This window comes from Lissotriton vulgaris, chromosome 2_2 (assembly GCF_964263255.1).
Source record: "Lissotriton vulgaris chromosome 2_2, aLisVul1.2, whole genome shotgun sequence".
In the NCBI taxonomy this organism is placed as follows: domain Eukaryota; kingdom Metazoa; phylum Chordata; class Amphibia; order Caudata; family Salamandridae; genus Lissotriton; species Lissotriton vulgaris.
The window spans coordinates 325157751-325175006 of NC_141688.1; the positions used below are offsets into that span (position 1 = coordinate 325157751).

Here is a 17256-nt window from a genome sequence, read left to right on the forward strand (position 1 = left end):
GCGCGTACGCGCGGTCCCCACCATATATGGCGAAGTGGGAGGGAGGAGCAACTGGGAGCGGGGTGGCGAATGGGGACCGGGGAGAGGAGCGGCGGCGGTGAGCGGGAGGGGGACAAGGGTGGGGAAAAAAGCAGTCACGGAGGGACCGGTGGGAAAAACAGACACAGGAAGCGGGGAGGGGGGAAGCCTGAGGGCGGGAGCCCAGGCAGCAGGAGGCAGTAGGAGGCAGCGGCGAGAAGGCAGCAGCGGTGACCAGGGCACACAGGGGCCGTGGGGTGACCGGGTTAAGGGTCACAGCTCACTGCCGCGCGGTCCCCGCCATATATGGCCAAGTGGGAGGGAGGAGCAGCTGGGAGGCGGGAGCGGGGTGGCGAATGGGGAGGGACCGGGGAGAAGGAAGGGGGCGGTGCTGCAGAGGAGCAGCGGCGGTGAGCGGGGGGGGGCAAGGGCGGGAAAAAAGCAGTCACGGAGGGATCGGCGGGAAAAACAGACACAGGAAGCGGCGAGGGGGCAAGCCTGAGGGCGGGAGCCCAGGCAGCAGGAGGCAGCGGCTAGATGGCAGCAGCAGTGACCAGGGCACACGGGGTCCGTGCACTGAGTGGGGTGACCGGGTTAAGGGTCACAGCTCACTGCCGTGCGATCCCCGCCATATATGGCCAAGTGGGAGGGAGGAGCAGCTGGGAGGCGGGAGCGGGGTGGCGAATGGGGACCGGGGAGAAGGAAGGGGGCGGGGCTGCAGAGGAGCGGCGGCGGTGAGCGGAGGGGGACAAGGGCGGGAAAAAAGCAGTCACGGAGGGATCGGCGGGAAAAACAGACACAGGAAGCGGCGAGGGGGCAAACCTGAGGGAGGGAGCCGAGGCAGCAGGAGGCAGCGGCGAGAAGGCAGCAGCGGTGACCAGGGCACACGGGGGCCGTGCGGTGAGTGTAGTGACCGGTTTAAGGGTCACCTAGTGGCCTGCCACCTGAATACGTAGAGTTTGGTCACCTAAACTTGCCTTAGAACAATGGAAATCCTAAAGGAAGCAAGAAAACCAATGACAAGAGAATGCTATCCTGCAAAATGGTAGCTATACACCACTTGGTGCACTGCAAACAACCAAATTAACTCAATCAACACACAAGAAACAATGATCATATACCTAACTCACCTCCTAGACAGTCATATCAACTACTCAAGCATAAAGGCACCTCGCAGCCATCCTAGCTTACACCAGGGAAAAGTCATGCAAAGTGTCTACAGAAGACCTGTCATTAAAAGGTTCCTAGAGGGGTCTAAAATAATTGTTCCCCCAAGGACAGCTCCAGCCCCCATGTGGAGTTTAAATACAGTCCTCAAACAACTTAAAACTGAACCATTTGAGCCCATGCATGAGACAGACCTCAAGCATATCACTTTAAAGACAGCATTTCTAATTGCCATTACATCCTTAAGAAGAGTGAGTGAGCTATAAGTGTTAACCATACAAGAACCACACATGCAAATCCATAAAGGCAAAGTTATCCTAAAAACAAAACCATAATCTTACCAAAAGTTGTGTCCAAGTATCACTTAAATCAAAGTATTCTCCTACCAGTCTTCTTCAAAGACTCGCAACCAAGAGGGGAAAGGAGCCTCTCTACACCCTGGATGTAAGGAGGGCTCTACTGTGCTATCCACAGAGAACAGAACAAGTTCGCCTGCTCACATACTAACACAGGGGCGCCTGTCACAAAAACAACAATTTCAAGATGGATAGTCCAAACCATCCAACTATGCTATGGCACCGCAGGGAAAAGCCAAAATGAACAACCGAGAGCTCACTCAACTAGAAAAAAAGGACCAACTCTTGTGTTCATGGCTAATGTGCCCATAGACTCTCTATGTGCAGCAGCGTCATGGGCATCCACACACCTCTGCACCAAACATTACTGTGTGGACAGATGAATAAATAAGCACTAATAGGACACAAGGTACGTGGACACCTGCTCACAAAGTCTTCCTCTAACCACAGCCTCCCCAAGAAGGGAGAAACCACTACCTAATCTGATGCACAGCATGTGAATCCAGAAAAGGATTCACGCTGCAAAATGAAATGGTTTCTTACCAGTAGGAGTAGTTTTGCAGCTTGAAGAGTTCTCAGAATTCACATGTGACCCACCCAGCCTCCCCTATAAGGAATAAAAACAGGTGAGGAAACATATCTAACAATTCTCTAAAGTACAATCTAAAGAACTATATTACTAAAACACAGAAATCCAAAGATGGCTACCATGGACAACAACCTCCAGGGCGCCGTCTGATGTCACGCGGTGGTCGACGACGCCCAGAAGAGAAGAAAAAAACCAGAACAAAAACAAAGACTATTCCGGACCCAACCACTAGATGGCAGAGTAATGCACAGCATGTGGATCCAGGAAACTCTTCAAGCTGCAAAACTACTCCTACTGGTAAGTAACCATTTCATTGCTAAACACTAACTTCCCATTACATGTGGTGAATTAGTCCATCACATTTTAAATGTTTCCAAAACAGCCGGTCTTGCTCGCTTTTTATTAAGTTATAGGTTCCGGCTTAGTCATTTCCTTCTAGACAATCTTTGGAGTAATACCAGTTTTTATTCATTCCCTTTTTTCCAGTGTGTTCCGAGGTTTCCCGCTGCTGTTATTCCTCATTTGCGGCATTCTGATGCTCTTTTTGTTCCTCCGCAAAGAATCTTGTCTTTGCCAGCCCACTGGAAATACCAGCGCTCCAGCTGTGCCGTGAGCACAAGCTTTGAATCTTTTGAATCCTCGTGCTTTCAAGAATTGGCCTTGATTGGTCAGTGTCATTCTGACCAGCCTGGTTTACCCTTGTGCTATCGGTGTTTCACCACCTCTGGTGCCCCTTGGAATGGGCACTAGATATTTGCCTGGCTCTGCCAGCGCTGGCTTCCGTGGACATAGCCCAGTTGATGAGTCCATTAGTGGCCCCTTTTCAAAGTTGTCCCTTGGGCCTGTAGCTGCTTGACAATGACCGCTATGAGCCACTCGTTTCAAGGGAAACAAGTGCATCACCACCTGCAGTTAGAACACCTGGCTCAAATGGCACGGATGCAGGTTACCCAGTTACTTTCTCGGGATCGGCTGAGACAGAGGATCATACCTGTCCTTAGGAGTTGGTGAATTGGGGCGTTTAACAGTATCCGTTCTGGATTCTGTGGCTTTTGAACTTCCAAAAGACGTCATTACCCTGTTACCCCGTTTTTAAAAATTGCAATTTGCTGCTAGTACACGCTAACTGTTTTATTCTGTCACTTGGAGCTGTATTCAATGCTCCAGGGGAAGTGAGGGAATCCAAGGGATTAGGGATCATGCTGAGTTTGGTGCCGGGTCAGCGTTCTAGCTGCTGAACCTGACGCTCAGCTGACAGCTCAAATACGCCAGATGGCACGACCGCTCAGCTGGCGCGCCGAAGGCGCTTAAGGCAAGCCTGTCTGCACCCGTCCGGGACCAGGGGACAGAACCCCTGCATCTGAGCCCCCAGAAATGTTTCATTATTCTAGCTCTGTGCTGAAGCAGCTAAATGAAACTCCTGGTCTCAGCTGGACAAGTATCAGGCAGTTTCAGATTTATCCTGCGGGTCTCCCACGTGGCTCCAAGGGGCCCCACCTATCAGCTCCTTTTGCTTCATTGCAGATCCCTGCCTAAACACACGGCCGAGATTTTCACGCTGCTAACAGATCTGGGGCCGGAGGTTTTGTTCCTCACGCACACTTGGTTAAACCCCTGCTCAGAACCTGACACGGTCCAGGCACTTCCCCCGAGATACTTAATCCAGAGAAAAGACAGAATGTTGGGGATGGGCGGCGGGATTGCCATAATATATAAAGATCACGTGGTCTGTAGACTACTAGGTAGTCTTATTTTAAATTGTGAGAATGTTCATTTTACAATCAAATTTACCCCCTTACTGTCATTCTCAAGCATTCTTATCTACCGCCCACCTGGACCGTTGGATGGAGACTGGTATAACCTTGGCTAGCTCCTCGGCTAACTTTACTCTGCTGGGAGACTTCAATTTGCACTTTGATGATCCTTCAGCATCATCATCGAGCGAACTAACGCAAGACCTGACAGCATGCCAACTACACCAGAAAGTCTCCCAAGCGACTCATATCAAGGGTCACCTCCTGGATCCTATCTTCTCTAACCTGATGGACCTTAGTGCCAAAGTGCCCACGCCCATACCATGGTGTGACCATTCCCTTATTTCCACAGTATGGTCCCCATCTACCCTCACACCGCACTCACACCCAACGCGAACTCTGGTGCGACTTTGATCCAAACTCCAGTTGGAACAGTAGATTCAGGTAATGAAAAATACCGAACCTAATTTGGAACTTAATCCTAGCACAGATTATCTGAAGTTTACACACTGGATAGAGGATGCACTGAACACAGTGCTTCCAAAGAAACTAATCCAGAAAAAAAAGGTTGCAACAAGACCGCATGGTTCTCCATTGTACTGCGGGCGCTATAACAAAAATGCAAACGCCTAGAGAGGATCTAGAGGAAGAATTTCTCGGCTGCAAAGAAACAGGAATATAGGATAGCCATTGGAAATTACAAGGCTGAAATAAAACAAGCTCAAGCCTCCTATAATGCAGGAAAGATCTCTGGGGCTGCCAATTCCTCCAGAGAGACCTTTCGGATTGCAAAAAAACGTCTTAAAGCTCCAGATCCCACGGCGGCCTCCCGATCCGTCAGGAGACCACTGCAATGAACTGGCAGAATTCTTTGCCACCAAGGTTCACAATATTCTTAAACACCTCCCTCACAACGATAATGACACTCTCGAGACGACTGCTGCAGGCCAACCTGGAGATACATACAACTTGGAGAGCTTCACACCGCTGACTCAGGAGTCATTCTTAGCCACTTTAACTAAGGTTAAATCAGGGTCACCATTGGACTGTGCACCTCTTAATGTTTTAAAGTTGTCAGCATCTACTGTAGCCGCCACTATGACCTGTCTGATCAACTCGTCCCTCTCATTCGGGACCGTCCCCCCTGACTGGAAGAAGGCTATGGTAAAAGTTCTGCTCAAAAAACCCAACTTTGACCCGGCAGACTTGGGCAACTATCGCCCTATCTCGCTGAATTGGCAAAATCGCAGAGAAAATAGTCAGCCATACCCTTTCCACGTTTCTGGAATCTAATCACCTGTTCCACCCTTCACCAACGAGTTTTCACCCACGCCAGGGCACCGAGACCGCCTTACTGGTGGTTGTGGAGGAAGCAAGAAAGATTCTCGACTCGGGAGGCACAGCCGTCATTATACTCCTAGACCTTAGCGCGGCCTTCGACACAGTGAACCACCAGACCGTGGCTCACCATCTCAAGAACTTAGAATGTCCTTTCTGTAGGAAAGGTGTTTCCATGTGTTCTCAGGTGATGCCCTGTCTAAACCAGTCCCACTAAAATGTGGAGTCCCACAGGCATCATCCTTGAGTCCAGCCCTTTTCAATGTCTATATGCGTCCACTGGCGGAGACGGTCACCCCCTTTGAGATCCATATAGTAATATATGCCCACAACACCCAGTTGGTGGTGGCTCTAACCCAGACCAACCATACGCCCCAGATCTCCACCACTGCCTTGAGGAAGTCACTAATTGGATGAGTCTTTCCCAATTAAAACTCAACAGGGACAAGACTGAGCTTATGTTGCTTGGTAACCAGCTAATCTTTAAAGCCGGCACCACGTGGCCTGCCTGTAGGGGCCCAGCTCCTACATCAAAAAACAGAAAAAAAGCCTGGGTGTTTGGCTGGATCAAGATCTATCATTCAAAGTTCAAGCCAGAAAAACTATTGCACTCTGTTTTGGCTTACTAAGAATGATTCGCAAAATGTTGCAACTATTACTAGAGCAAGCTAAACAAACTTTGGTTCAAGTACTTATCCTTTCAAGGATAGACTATAGCAACGCCCTTTACCTGGGGCCCCCCTCCATGTAATCTCAAAATTGCAGCCCGTGCAGGATTCCGCTGCTAGGTGCTCACGGGAAGCTAGAAACGAAGCTCTGCAAAACCGGCGCTACGCATGCTCCATTGGAAAGAATCCACTTCAAGGTCCAGGACCCTAAAAGCAGCCAGGCCTTTTCTCCCCACGCTCCGCTTGGAACAAGCTATTTAGCAGACATTGTCGCCCTCAGATCAAGAGCTGGACCAGAGAGGGACTTAAGCTGAACAGACAGATTCTTTCAGACTGCTTGTCACCTGATCACAAAAAGAGAATTTCCTGGATCGTTCACGTGAAGACAGTCTTTGCTAAACTAGGGCGAGCGGATATCTTTTTTTAATCCCCAATCATTGTCTCTTTGTTTGAAAGGGGCGAAGGACTTGTTCTTAGAACTTGCATGGTTAATCGAAGACCAGGTAGAGATGATGAATCCCATGGTGAGAGGACATATGCTTCTGAAAATGGTTCAGGGCCTGAAGCCTTACCTAGCCCTGGTACCGAATTTGAGAGAGAGTTTTGTTTTGGCTAGGTTTAGGTTTAACCCGTTACACAGCGGTTGGTTTCATCGTGGCACCATGTTTCCCTGCGACAACAGGTCTCCGTAGGACACTTTACATTTCGGAATGTTCTGTAAATATTTTAGTGTGCCTGGAAAGCAGTTTATTATTCTGTTGTTGAAGCCCAGGAACATTTCTAAAGTACGTCCTGCACTACTCAGTTTGCAGCTGCAACCTAACAAACATGTTTTAGATGCTGTTTCCTGTTTTGAGTTTGAGACTTTCCAGACCCATCTGATTATTGCATTATTCTGAATGGGAGACCTTTAACCTATTTTTATTGGTGTTTGGTCAATAATTTTAACCATTTGTATTTTTCTGCACGTTTTAAGTGTGTATGATTGTATGTGCTGTGATATTTTATTCTTTTATGGTTATTTTTACAACCGAATAAATATTTTATGATGATGAGTATCATTGATTTAGATAATAATAAACACCTGTTATGAGCACCAGGATGCCCTGAGGTTTGAATTTGTGCTTTTCAAATGCATGTGGTGTGGTATGCCAGCCCTCCCGGGTAACCATCAAAGGTAAGTACGAAGGCTGTAAATGGCGGTCATGTAGTGCAGCATTCGATGCGTTCGCTTTACGGTCTTCGGGAGCCTCACTGTCTCCTTTGCTAAAGATTCAAATATATGTTTGTGGTTCTTAAAGAAATTTGTGAACCAAATCTCAAGTTAGGGAAAAACTGCACAGCACGTGAATATAGAAAGCTCTCAAGATGCAACTCTTGTTACTAGTTAGTAACTTGTTTTTGCTTTACCCTTCCACGCCCCTCACTTGATTAGTCCTTCACTTCCTTAGTGGTGTTTTGCTCCTTGGGATCTGCCCCATTGATTCATGTATGCTGTTATTTCCTTTTTTTTTTTTGTTGTCCTCATATATGCCACCAGTAGATGTTAGCTCTAAATGGGCGTTCTTCAGGCCACTGACACAAACCTTCCTTTCCAGCCCTTATGTTTGTGGATAGCCGATGAAGTTTGCCCAGAGGTAGGGTTGTTACCCATCCAACTCCCTCTCACGATGATTCTTGCTACATAGGGAGGACAGGACCACATAACCTCTGGCATAATCATTGGACTATTAGTTTTTATTTCTCACTCCATGCTTTTAAGGCAGACCAAAGATTAACAGACTTCTCCCCTCCACATAGTGTATCAAATCTACTCACCGCCATGATGTTTTTAAGGCAATCAGCAAATTTTGGAGGGAGTTCCGACTTCCACTCTTTACAAATCTCTCTTCTGGCAAGGACTACCACATAAAAAACAAGCACTGGCGTTGCCAATAGGTCTCGCAGTAGGAAAGTTGGAGCTATTGGTTTTGTAAATGACAAAGGCCTTTATGTTTTTAAAATGAAAACAAAAATAAAAGGCATTGTTATTTGCAATTGTAATAGCTCCAACTTTCCTACTGCGAGACCTATTGGCAACGCCAGTGCTTGTTTCTCTTACCCCCCCCTACGCTAATCTCTATGATTGCCCCAATCACCATCTGAAGCTTTCCCACTTGCACCCTAACTCGCAAGCAGTTGCCTGTCGGTCAGAAGGAACATTGGAGAGAAGATTTCCCGTATGCTCCCTCACCACAAAATGAAAGCTGGAGGCGAGGGGGGGGAAGTGAAATAACCCTGTGCTCCCTTCCTACCGGGCATTCCTACATCCCTCTTGCCAAGAGCTCTTGGGGGTCAGTGGGGTAGCCAGCCTTTCAATGGCCCTAGTGCAAGGAATGAAATGGGTCCCTTGGCTGCTGGCTGAATTATAAAATAATCCAATAGTCAGGTTTGAGCATACCCCTCAGGCATCTGGGTCCTAGTGCCACTGCACCTGTTGTACCCATGAATGGCTATGCCTCTGCCCGAAGTGTTCCTCTCCACCATTACCTTCTCCAGCGACTGCCAATAGAGATAAGGTTATTTGCTGTGTGTTCTCTAGGCTTAAGAACTCCCAGTGAGTGCATGTGTTTCCAGTTATCTCCCTTATGCGCTTCTTTTCCCTCTCCTGCTCCGTGTCGGTCTCTTATCCGTCTACTTTTCCCCCCTCACACTGCTCTCTCTTGTTTCTTCTTCCTTAAGCACTGCATAGTGCATATTTATTCCAGGTGACTTTCTTGTGTGCTTCCCCAGACCATTGCCCCTCTGTGTTGTTTGACCCTTCCCACTCTGTGTTGTTCTATAGCGCTCAGCACTCCAGTTTTGAGGGTTCTAAGTGCTGTAAATCGTGGTTATCATCCCCCCCCCATTTCAATAGGACTGAAATTATGAACCCTAGAAGGATGAAAAGGCAGAGGTTACCTTTCAGGATTTGAACTCGTGATTGGCAGCTCCAACAGACATCCATCCGCATCGAGCACTTAACTCACTGAGCCAACTAGCTGGCCTTGTTCTCCCAGATCGAAGGTTTGGGTGGGGGGGGCATTGTGGGGGTGGGGATAAACTTCTGGGCTGCTTTATGGGAACTCACTATTGAGACAGTTTTTCCTGCCCATGGGAGTATTGTGCAACAGGGTAATTAGCTGTGTAATTAAGCAGTGCTATTTATAGCTTCGGGAAGAATTACCAATTTCCCAGGATCACATATGCAGACACGCAGCTGATGTCATTAGGCACTTCGTATATGTTAGTTTATAAACAGCAGTGGTGACCTGCTTCCCGGTCCCAGACTTGCCAGTCTGGGGTACACCGAAACATTGTGGTTCTGGGGGTGACTGAGGAGATCAAAGGGACCATGGCTGGCACAGGCAGGTGTGATCTGCAGTGTGCCCACTGCAAGGGCACGTGCACCACTCAGACGTAGTCTCACCAAGAAAGTAAGTGGGAGATTTATGATAGGCAGATGGCGCTAAGCACTCGAAATGGAGGGTTGGGGCAGAGTCACTTGCATGCCAGGTGGGACAGAAGATAAAAGCTCAATGTTAAAAGTGATTGTCCCGTACACTCGTGAAACAACAGTTACTACAAGCCAACGAGGAGAAGGAAGGCATTAAGACTGATATCAAAACTAGGAGACGTGGCAGCTCTTCGGTAAACCTGTGAAGGCCAAAACATCGATTAGATAAATGTAGAGTTCTGACGTGGGATTGTGGACTGTGACATTCTTACTGATCAATCAGTTTAATGGTAACATTTGCCCCACCGGATCGGTGCGACATTTTCGGTGACTGAGGAAGCGCTGGAGTTTGAATATTGGTTGATTAATGCAAATGCTCTTTCTCCAATGGTTGAATAATGCAGACGTCATTGTAAAATCAAAATCGGACTGTGCCATTAGCATGTTACCTCATCAAGACCCACTCGTTAAAAGTGCAATTCAGCTACTTGCTACAAAATGTGATCCCCGGCACTTCACAGGGTCTTTCTGTGATTTTACATGAACATTAGTGTAGTGTAGGAAGAAGATGAAAAGCGAGATCCATGGGATACAAAGCAGGAAACAGAAAGAAAACAAAAAGGAAGAAATTGAAAGGAAATAAAGAAAAATCCGACAGAAAGAATAAGAAAAGCACGTGATAGACAAGACGGAGGGAAGGCAGAGAATGGGAGGGGGGAGGAGAAATGCGACAGGCGTGGGAGTGCAGAGGGTGCAGAGGCTGGGTGTGAAGCAGCAGGGGCCTGGGGGAAGCTGGCTGGGGAGGGGGAGGAGAAATGAACAGATGTCCGTGAGGTGTGGGAGGAGTGCCTGATGCGCGTGCTTGTTTGTTCACGTGATTCACGTGAACTTCAAGAAAACCGCAGCAGAAAGCCCTTGGTTTGACGAGGATTTTGGCTACTTGAATTCTCGCTCCCTCAATGCGCTTGCGCGCATTGTAGGTCACGAGACCTAATAAACTGTGATATATAGCTGTTAATATCATAATCAAATTGGAGACCAAAGAAAACTAATCTGGGAGTACATATAAATGGAGATAACAACACCTCTTCCAGGAAACCACACACTTGTCTCCAATAGTTACCTATTTCAGGACATTCGACAAACATATGTGTATCATTAGCTTCTAGAAGCTTACATCTAGGACAAGAATATTGTACCGTTGACATTTTAGAAAGTTTCGCTGGAGTCCAGTAAGCCCTGTACATTGTGAATAAGTGATTTCTTCTCAGGTTTGAAGGTTTAATAATTTTTTGAGACATCCTAAAGGAATCTATCCAAAGTTCCTCTAAATTGTCTGAAATCTGAACTGTGGAGGGATCCCATAATTTAATAATTTCTGCTTCCAAATTATCCTTACTTCCCAATAAGATTTTATACCACTGAGCAGTCTCCCCGTTCCTTCCCGTATTACTACTTATTAGTTCCAACAAGGGGCTCTCATCTTCTGTATTCCAATTTTGACTCCCCCACCAGGCAGACAGTTTGTAGAACTTAAATCTCGTGAGGGTACCCCCGGTTAAACTCACTAGGGATTCCCAGTTTAATAATGTCGAAGCGTCACAAAGGTCCCCCCATTTTGAGAGACCGGCTCTCCTTAATGGAAGAGCTAATTGATCCATCAGGCATTCCGGGGTGCCGGGGGAGTCCCAAATTGGGGCTTGAGAGTGATAGTAATGAATACCTAATATTTTACGGATCTGTTGCCAATTATCTAGGGCTGTCTTCAAAAGCTTCAGGCGAATTTTTAAAAAAACTTTTTGATCACCAAATTTAAACAAAAAGAAATCTGCACTATGTGGAAGGTCTAATAGCATAGCCTGGAAAAGTCTGCCTTGAGAAGTAAAGTCCTGCGTATTGGCTAAAAGTCTAAAATGTTTGAATTGGAAGGCGTAGCAATAAAGAAGTAAGTCTGGAAGTGCCAAACCACCGAGTTTTAATCCTCTCCTCAAGTTCTTCCAAGCAATCCTGGCCCAGATGAAAGAACCTATCCTTCCTTGCAGGTTAAGAATATCTTTTTTATTAAAGATTAAGGGAATGGAGTTAAAGAGAAACGTTACCTTTGGCAAGATTATCATTTTAATTAAGTTCACCCTGCCATAGATGTTTAAAGGCAGGGTGTTCCACCTAGTCAGGAGTTTTTTAACCTCTTTTATTACAATTTCCCAGCTGGTCTTAGGAGTATCTTCCAATTTTTGAGTGAGTTGGATCCCCAGGTATCTGATCTTAGATTTAGCTTCTGGGATAGGGACAGAGTTATTCTAGCACATTATATCGGTTTTATCTCTGTTAATACTATACCCAGATACTGTACCAAAATCCTCAGCCAGTTTGAATAATCTTGGTATTGCTTCCACTGGGTTCGATGTGTAAAGGAGGAGGTCATCTGCATATAGGGCTGTCTTGAGTGTTAGATCACCTATTTTAAATGGTTTGATTACTGGATCCTGTCTTAGGGAACAAACAAAAGGCTCAATATATATATTGAACAGAAGAAGAGATAAGAGACAACCCTGCCTTGTCCCTCTAAAAATGTTCAACCAGTCGGACAAACTACCGTTTACCAAAATCTTAGCTCTCGGGCCCCTATACAAAGTTTTCAATTCCCTTAACAAAGATCTCTGGGAAGCCAAATTTTATCATCGACTTCCATAAAAAAAGCCAGTTCACTTGATCGAACGCTTTAGCCGCGTCTATTGCAACGATGGTGAGCGGCTTCTTCTTTTCAATTGCAATATCTATGGCTCCAGTTACTTGAAAGGTAAGTTCATTTAATTGACGGCCTGGTATAAATCCCCTCTGGTCTGGGTGGATAATTGATTTTATAACTTTAGCAAGTCTGGAAGCCAAGATATGCTATTATTTCCTGATCACTGATTGAAATGCTACTTGTTTTTGTTCTTTGTTCATCTATTTGACTGTTGTTCTGCTCCAGCTGATTGACTGAATGCTGAGTAACATCATCGCAAGCATCACTTAAGTTTGGTTCCATGATGTTTTAATTTTTTATGGTTCGATGATTTCTAGCAGTCTTATCTACAGAATTATCTTATCTTGTTTTCAATTCTATTCAGAGAAAATATTTCAGAATATGAGAAAAATGTGCTCATCTCTACGATTTTCCAGAGTCTGTGTAACATGGCAACCTTTATAGGTGGCACTGTAAGGAGAGGCTGTGAGCACTAACTTACTGTAGCACCACCCTGTTGCCATAGCAGGCATAGTAGTAGATAGGATCCACTATGCCTCTTCACCAGATGCGATGCTGTACTTGTGTCTTATTGTAATATATTGCAATACAGATTAATAATTGTTTGTGACGATCCTAAAATTGTTGAGAATAAAGTATTTGGTGTCTGATCCAGTTTCTTATGTTTCTTTTTTTTTCTCTCTCTCTCCCCCCTCATGCTTCCCCATCACCTCTCCTGCTTTACGTGTCACTTCTCCTGCATCCCCCGTCAACTCTCCTGCTTCCCTGTCACCTCTCCTACTTCCCCTGTCCTCTCCTACTTCCCCTGTCCTCTCCTACTTCCCCTGTCACCTCTCCTACTTCCTGTCACCTCTCCTACCCCCTGTCACCTCCCCTACTTCCCCTGTCACCTCCCCTACTTCCCCTGTCCTCTCCTACTTCCCCTGTCCTCTCCTACTTCCCCTGTCACCTCTCCTACTTCCCCTGTCACCTTTCCTACTTCCCCTGTCACCTCTCCTACTTCCCCTGTCACCTCTCCTGCTTTCCCGTCACCTCTCCTGCTTCCACCATCCCCTCTGCTGCTTCCTTGTCACCTCCCCTGCTTCCTTGTCACCTCCCCTGCTTCCCTTGTCACCTCCCATTGTCACCTCTCCTGCTTCCCCCGTCGCCTCTCCTGCTTCCCCCGTCACCTCTCCTGCTTCCCCCGTCACCTCTCCTGCTTCCCTCGTCGCCTCTCCTGCTTCCCTCGTCGCCTCTCCTGCTTCCCCCGTCGCCTCTCCTGCTTCCCGGTCACCTCTCCTGCTTCTTCTGTCACCTCTCCTGCTTCCTCCTCCCCACAGAAGTAGTAGTTGGACTGGCTATATGTGGTGTCGTCCTTTTCCTGGTCATCGCCGTGCTTCTGGTGTTAGTCTTCCGCCTGCGGTCCCAGCCCGATGGCTACCAACAGGTTTCCCACGAGGGGGAAGCCTAAGCATGACCAACATCCTTGACCCTCCTCGACTGAGTGCCGGCGATCAGTGTCGCGTGGTGAGGATGGTCCAGGCCCTGCCCGGCTTTGGTTGAGAGGCGTATCCGCACTGGCTGCTCAGCCCTGGAGGCAGCACAACTTTTATTTTTACAAGTTTTATGAGGTTTTAACATGTTTTGGGAGATTTTGTGTCTTAAAAGTAGACCTCCACTATGAACATCTAGATCTGTGTGACAGATCCATGCTTGCGCCATTCCTGAACTGTTATTCTTGTCGTTTTTTTACTGTTGTGAAGCCCTGCAAGCAAGTGGGAAGTGGACGGGCGAGAATATGGGAGTAACAGGAAGGAACTGGCAGACGACTGTCCTGTCCACTGTAGTTGTGCATCGTGGAGGCACCTTTCCAGTTTTTAAATGATTGTTTTTCTTTAACTTAAATGCATTCAGGAGGATTGGTGTAAGGCATAGGATGGTCTCAGAAGCGCTCTTAACAGTTATGAGAAGTTCAGCGCTCTACTGAACTGCATGAGCTACCGGGTACAGCTTGGCTTTAAATCTGCGCCAACAAAGTGCTTCAGAACTCTGTGGACTAAACTAGGCACCTAGTGAATGGCACACACCTGGCTCCATGCAGTGGAATACATAGAGAGCTCGGCTCTGCTCCGTGAGGCACATATTGCATGGCTCCATCCTGCACAAGAGGTACAGAGCTCTGTGAGGTACGGTGATTACGCCTAGGCCTTACTCTATCTCACGGAAAATAGAGGTTTCTGAGGCACACCAGTGTATGAGTGAGCCCTGGCTTCATCCCATGGGAGAGGTACAGAGCTCTGCCTAGAAGCCTGAGGTACGCCAATATATGGCTGCACCCTGGCTCTATCCCAAGGGAGAGGTACAGAGCTCTGCAGAGAAGTGTGAGGCGCACAGTGCATGGCTGAGCCCTGGCTTCATCTCATGGGAGAGGTACAGAGCTCTGCAGAGAAGTGTGAGGCGCACAGTGCATGGCTGAGCCCTGGCTCCATCTCATGGGAGAGGTACAGAGCTCTGTTGAGTAGCGTGAGGCGCACAGTGCATGGCTGAGCCCTGGCTTCATCTCATGGGAGAGGTACAGAGCTCTGCAGAGAAGTGTGAGGCGCACAGTGCATGGCTGAGCCCTGGCTCCATCTCATGGGAGAGGTACAGAGCTCTGTTGAGTAGCGTGAGGCGCACAGTGCATGGCTGAGCCCTGGCTTCATCTCATGGGAGAGGTACAGAGCTCTGTTGAGTAGTGTGAGGCGCACAGTGCATGGCTGAGCCCTGGCTTCATCTCATGGGAGAGGTACAGATCTCTGCAGAGAAGTGTGAGGCGCACAGTGCATGGCTGAGCCCTGTCTCCATCTCATGGGAGAGGTACAGAGCTCTGTTGAGTAGCGTGAGGCGCACAGTGCATGGCTGAGCCCTGGCTTCATCTCATGGGAGAGGTACAGAGCTCTGCAGAGAAGTGTGAGGCGCACAGTGCATGGCTGAGCCCTGGCTTCATCTCATGGGAGAGGTACAGAGCTCTGCCTAGAAGCGCGGGGTACAGTGTGCATGGCTGAACCTCTCTTCATACAATGTGAGGTGCCTAGACTATACCCGACACAGACCTACATGCCTCAAGAGAGAGACTCTGCTGTTGATTGTTACTATGTGGGGGTTGATGTGCACTAAAAAAAGGTACAGTTTTAAAGCTTGAAGCATTTATCGACCAATCACTCTTGGTGTCACAATCTTTTACTTAGTGTTGCTTTTATGTGGGGTTACCTCTTGGCATCTTTATCTCCAGGAGCAGAGGAGGCAGATTCACCCCAGTGGTTTTAATTTCTGCCATCAAATCTTCTCTACATTTAGATTAGACACCGACAGCAATGATTTTATAGAAAAGCTGCTAGCTAAGGATTCCGAAGGACTAGTAAGTGAACCTGAAGTCAAGATCCTACTATGGGGCCAATGGTGGTAGGTGTGTGGGATGGGTAGAGGTTTCACTTTCTATTGGGGAATCTGTGTTTTTACTTGTAATATTGATGAGAGTTGAGTAAAGAAAACCCTTACCAACACTTCTGTCTTTCTTTCTTAGAAACTGTATATTGCAGTTGTATTTTTGATTGTTACAAAGTCAGCAGTGATGGCCTAGAATAGCAGTAAACTAGCAGACATAGGGCTTGTCTTGGAATAAAACATCCAGCCCCAGACTCTTGTATGAAGCCTGATTTCTAAGCTCCCATCAAGGTGAAGAGTGCTTCAGCTGGCCTCAGAGGATTCTCACCACAAGGCTCTGGACAGAAAGATGAGATCACAGGTACAGTGCTTGAGTCAGAGCAGAGCAGAGAAACTCAATGTCTGAACAAAGGGAGTGGTGTTTGGTACAGTTTTTACCATTGATGCTGAACAGCTACTCTGGTCTTGGGGGTAGGGGCCAGAGTATCACATGGTGGAACACTGGCCCTACAGGGACCAAAGTCCACTTGTGTAAGGAAAACTACTCTCCGATCATGCTAGTATTCTACCTTATTAACATATGAAAACTATGAGACAAAGTGCTTGCATGGCAAACAAAGCTGTAGAAACCTACCTAGTCCGCATTCTGACTTTCAGAAACCTCCTGCATTTTCACCACATGCTGGGGGATTCTACATTCAGCAAAGCTGTGGGTTACGTTTCCTTTTCTGTTGACTTTCCGTGTCAGACATGTTACACGTGTGTTGAGTGGCCACTGAACTCAAGGGTGTCCTGCAGGGGACCTGGGAGCTGTTTTGATTAATCGTGTCTCTCCAGTCAGGATTCTCACTGGTAATCATAAACCACATAATATATATGTGGCTGTAACCCCACTTCTAAATAAATATTTTCTTATTTTAAAATAATTTCAAGTAAGAACATAAGTGTTCGAGGCCTGTGTGGCTGCAGTTATACATGCTGTGCCTACTCCTGCCAACTAGTGTTGGGTCAGGATGTGTGGAAGTTGTTTTTCTTCAAAGAAGTCTTTTGAGTCATGCGGTAGTGTGACGACTCCTCTTGCTGGCAGTGCACATGCCAGCAAGAGGAGTCGGCTCTATTGTTAGATTGTTTTTTTCCACCTTGGGAGTTAGGGCGAGTGCTTCTTTGCTCAAAATCGACACTGTAGCAGTGCTCTCTTCGGTCTTCATGGATTCCTACCCTCCATCGATGCTGTACTTTGAACACGTTTCCTCTACTCTCTTTCTCGGGTTGACGTTTGGCTACTTCACTCTGGCATGCTTTGGGTCGATCCTGTCTCCTGGTGGGCCTTGCCCTTTGGGGTGTTCTTGCGTCTCGGCCGCGTCCCTCCACCAGGCCTCGACGGTGATGGATTGGACACCATTTTTATTCTATACTTGCTGCCCCACAAAGAATCCTTGAAGCAACCTCCATCATGAATGAATGAATGAATGAATGAATGAATGAATGAATGAAAATTATTTGTAAAGCGCGCGACGGCCAAACGGCTTCCTGGCGCTGGGAGCTCTAAAGAACCGGACAGACAAGGCCAGGAGGATTAGCAGGGGTAGGCCTGGGCAAACAGGAAAGTTTTTTGCGCTTTACGAAAGTGGGAAAAGATAGGGATCGAACGCATAGAAAGAGGAAGGGAGTTCCAGAACCGGGGGGCAATGTCTGTAATACGTGCCTATGTGCCAAGCACAACGAAACTGCTTCTGAAGA

General features: G+C 47.3%; 1 protein-coding gene across 1 annotated transcript in view; it reads left to right on the top strand.

Annotated features, from left to right (window-relative positions):
- Positions 1–15635, top strand: part of ACP2 (acid phosphatase 2, lysosomal) — a 214533-nt gene extending 198898 nt beyond the window's left edge. Inside the window, exon 11 of the mRNA XM_086959716.1 lies at positions 13434–15635. Coding sequence (XP_086815842.1) covers positions 13434–13564 — 131 coding nt within the window. The 3' untranslated portion in view covers positions 13565–15635. The remainder of the gene's footprint in view (positions 1–13433) is intronic.
- The last annotated feature ends 1621 nt before the right edge of the window (positions 15636–17256 follow it).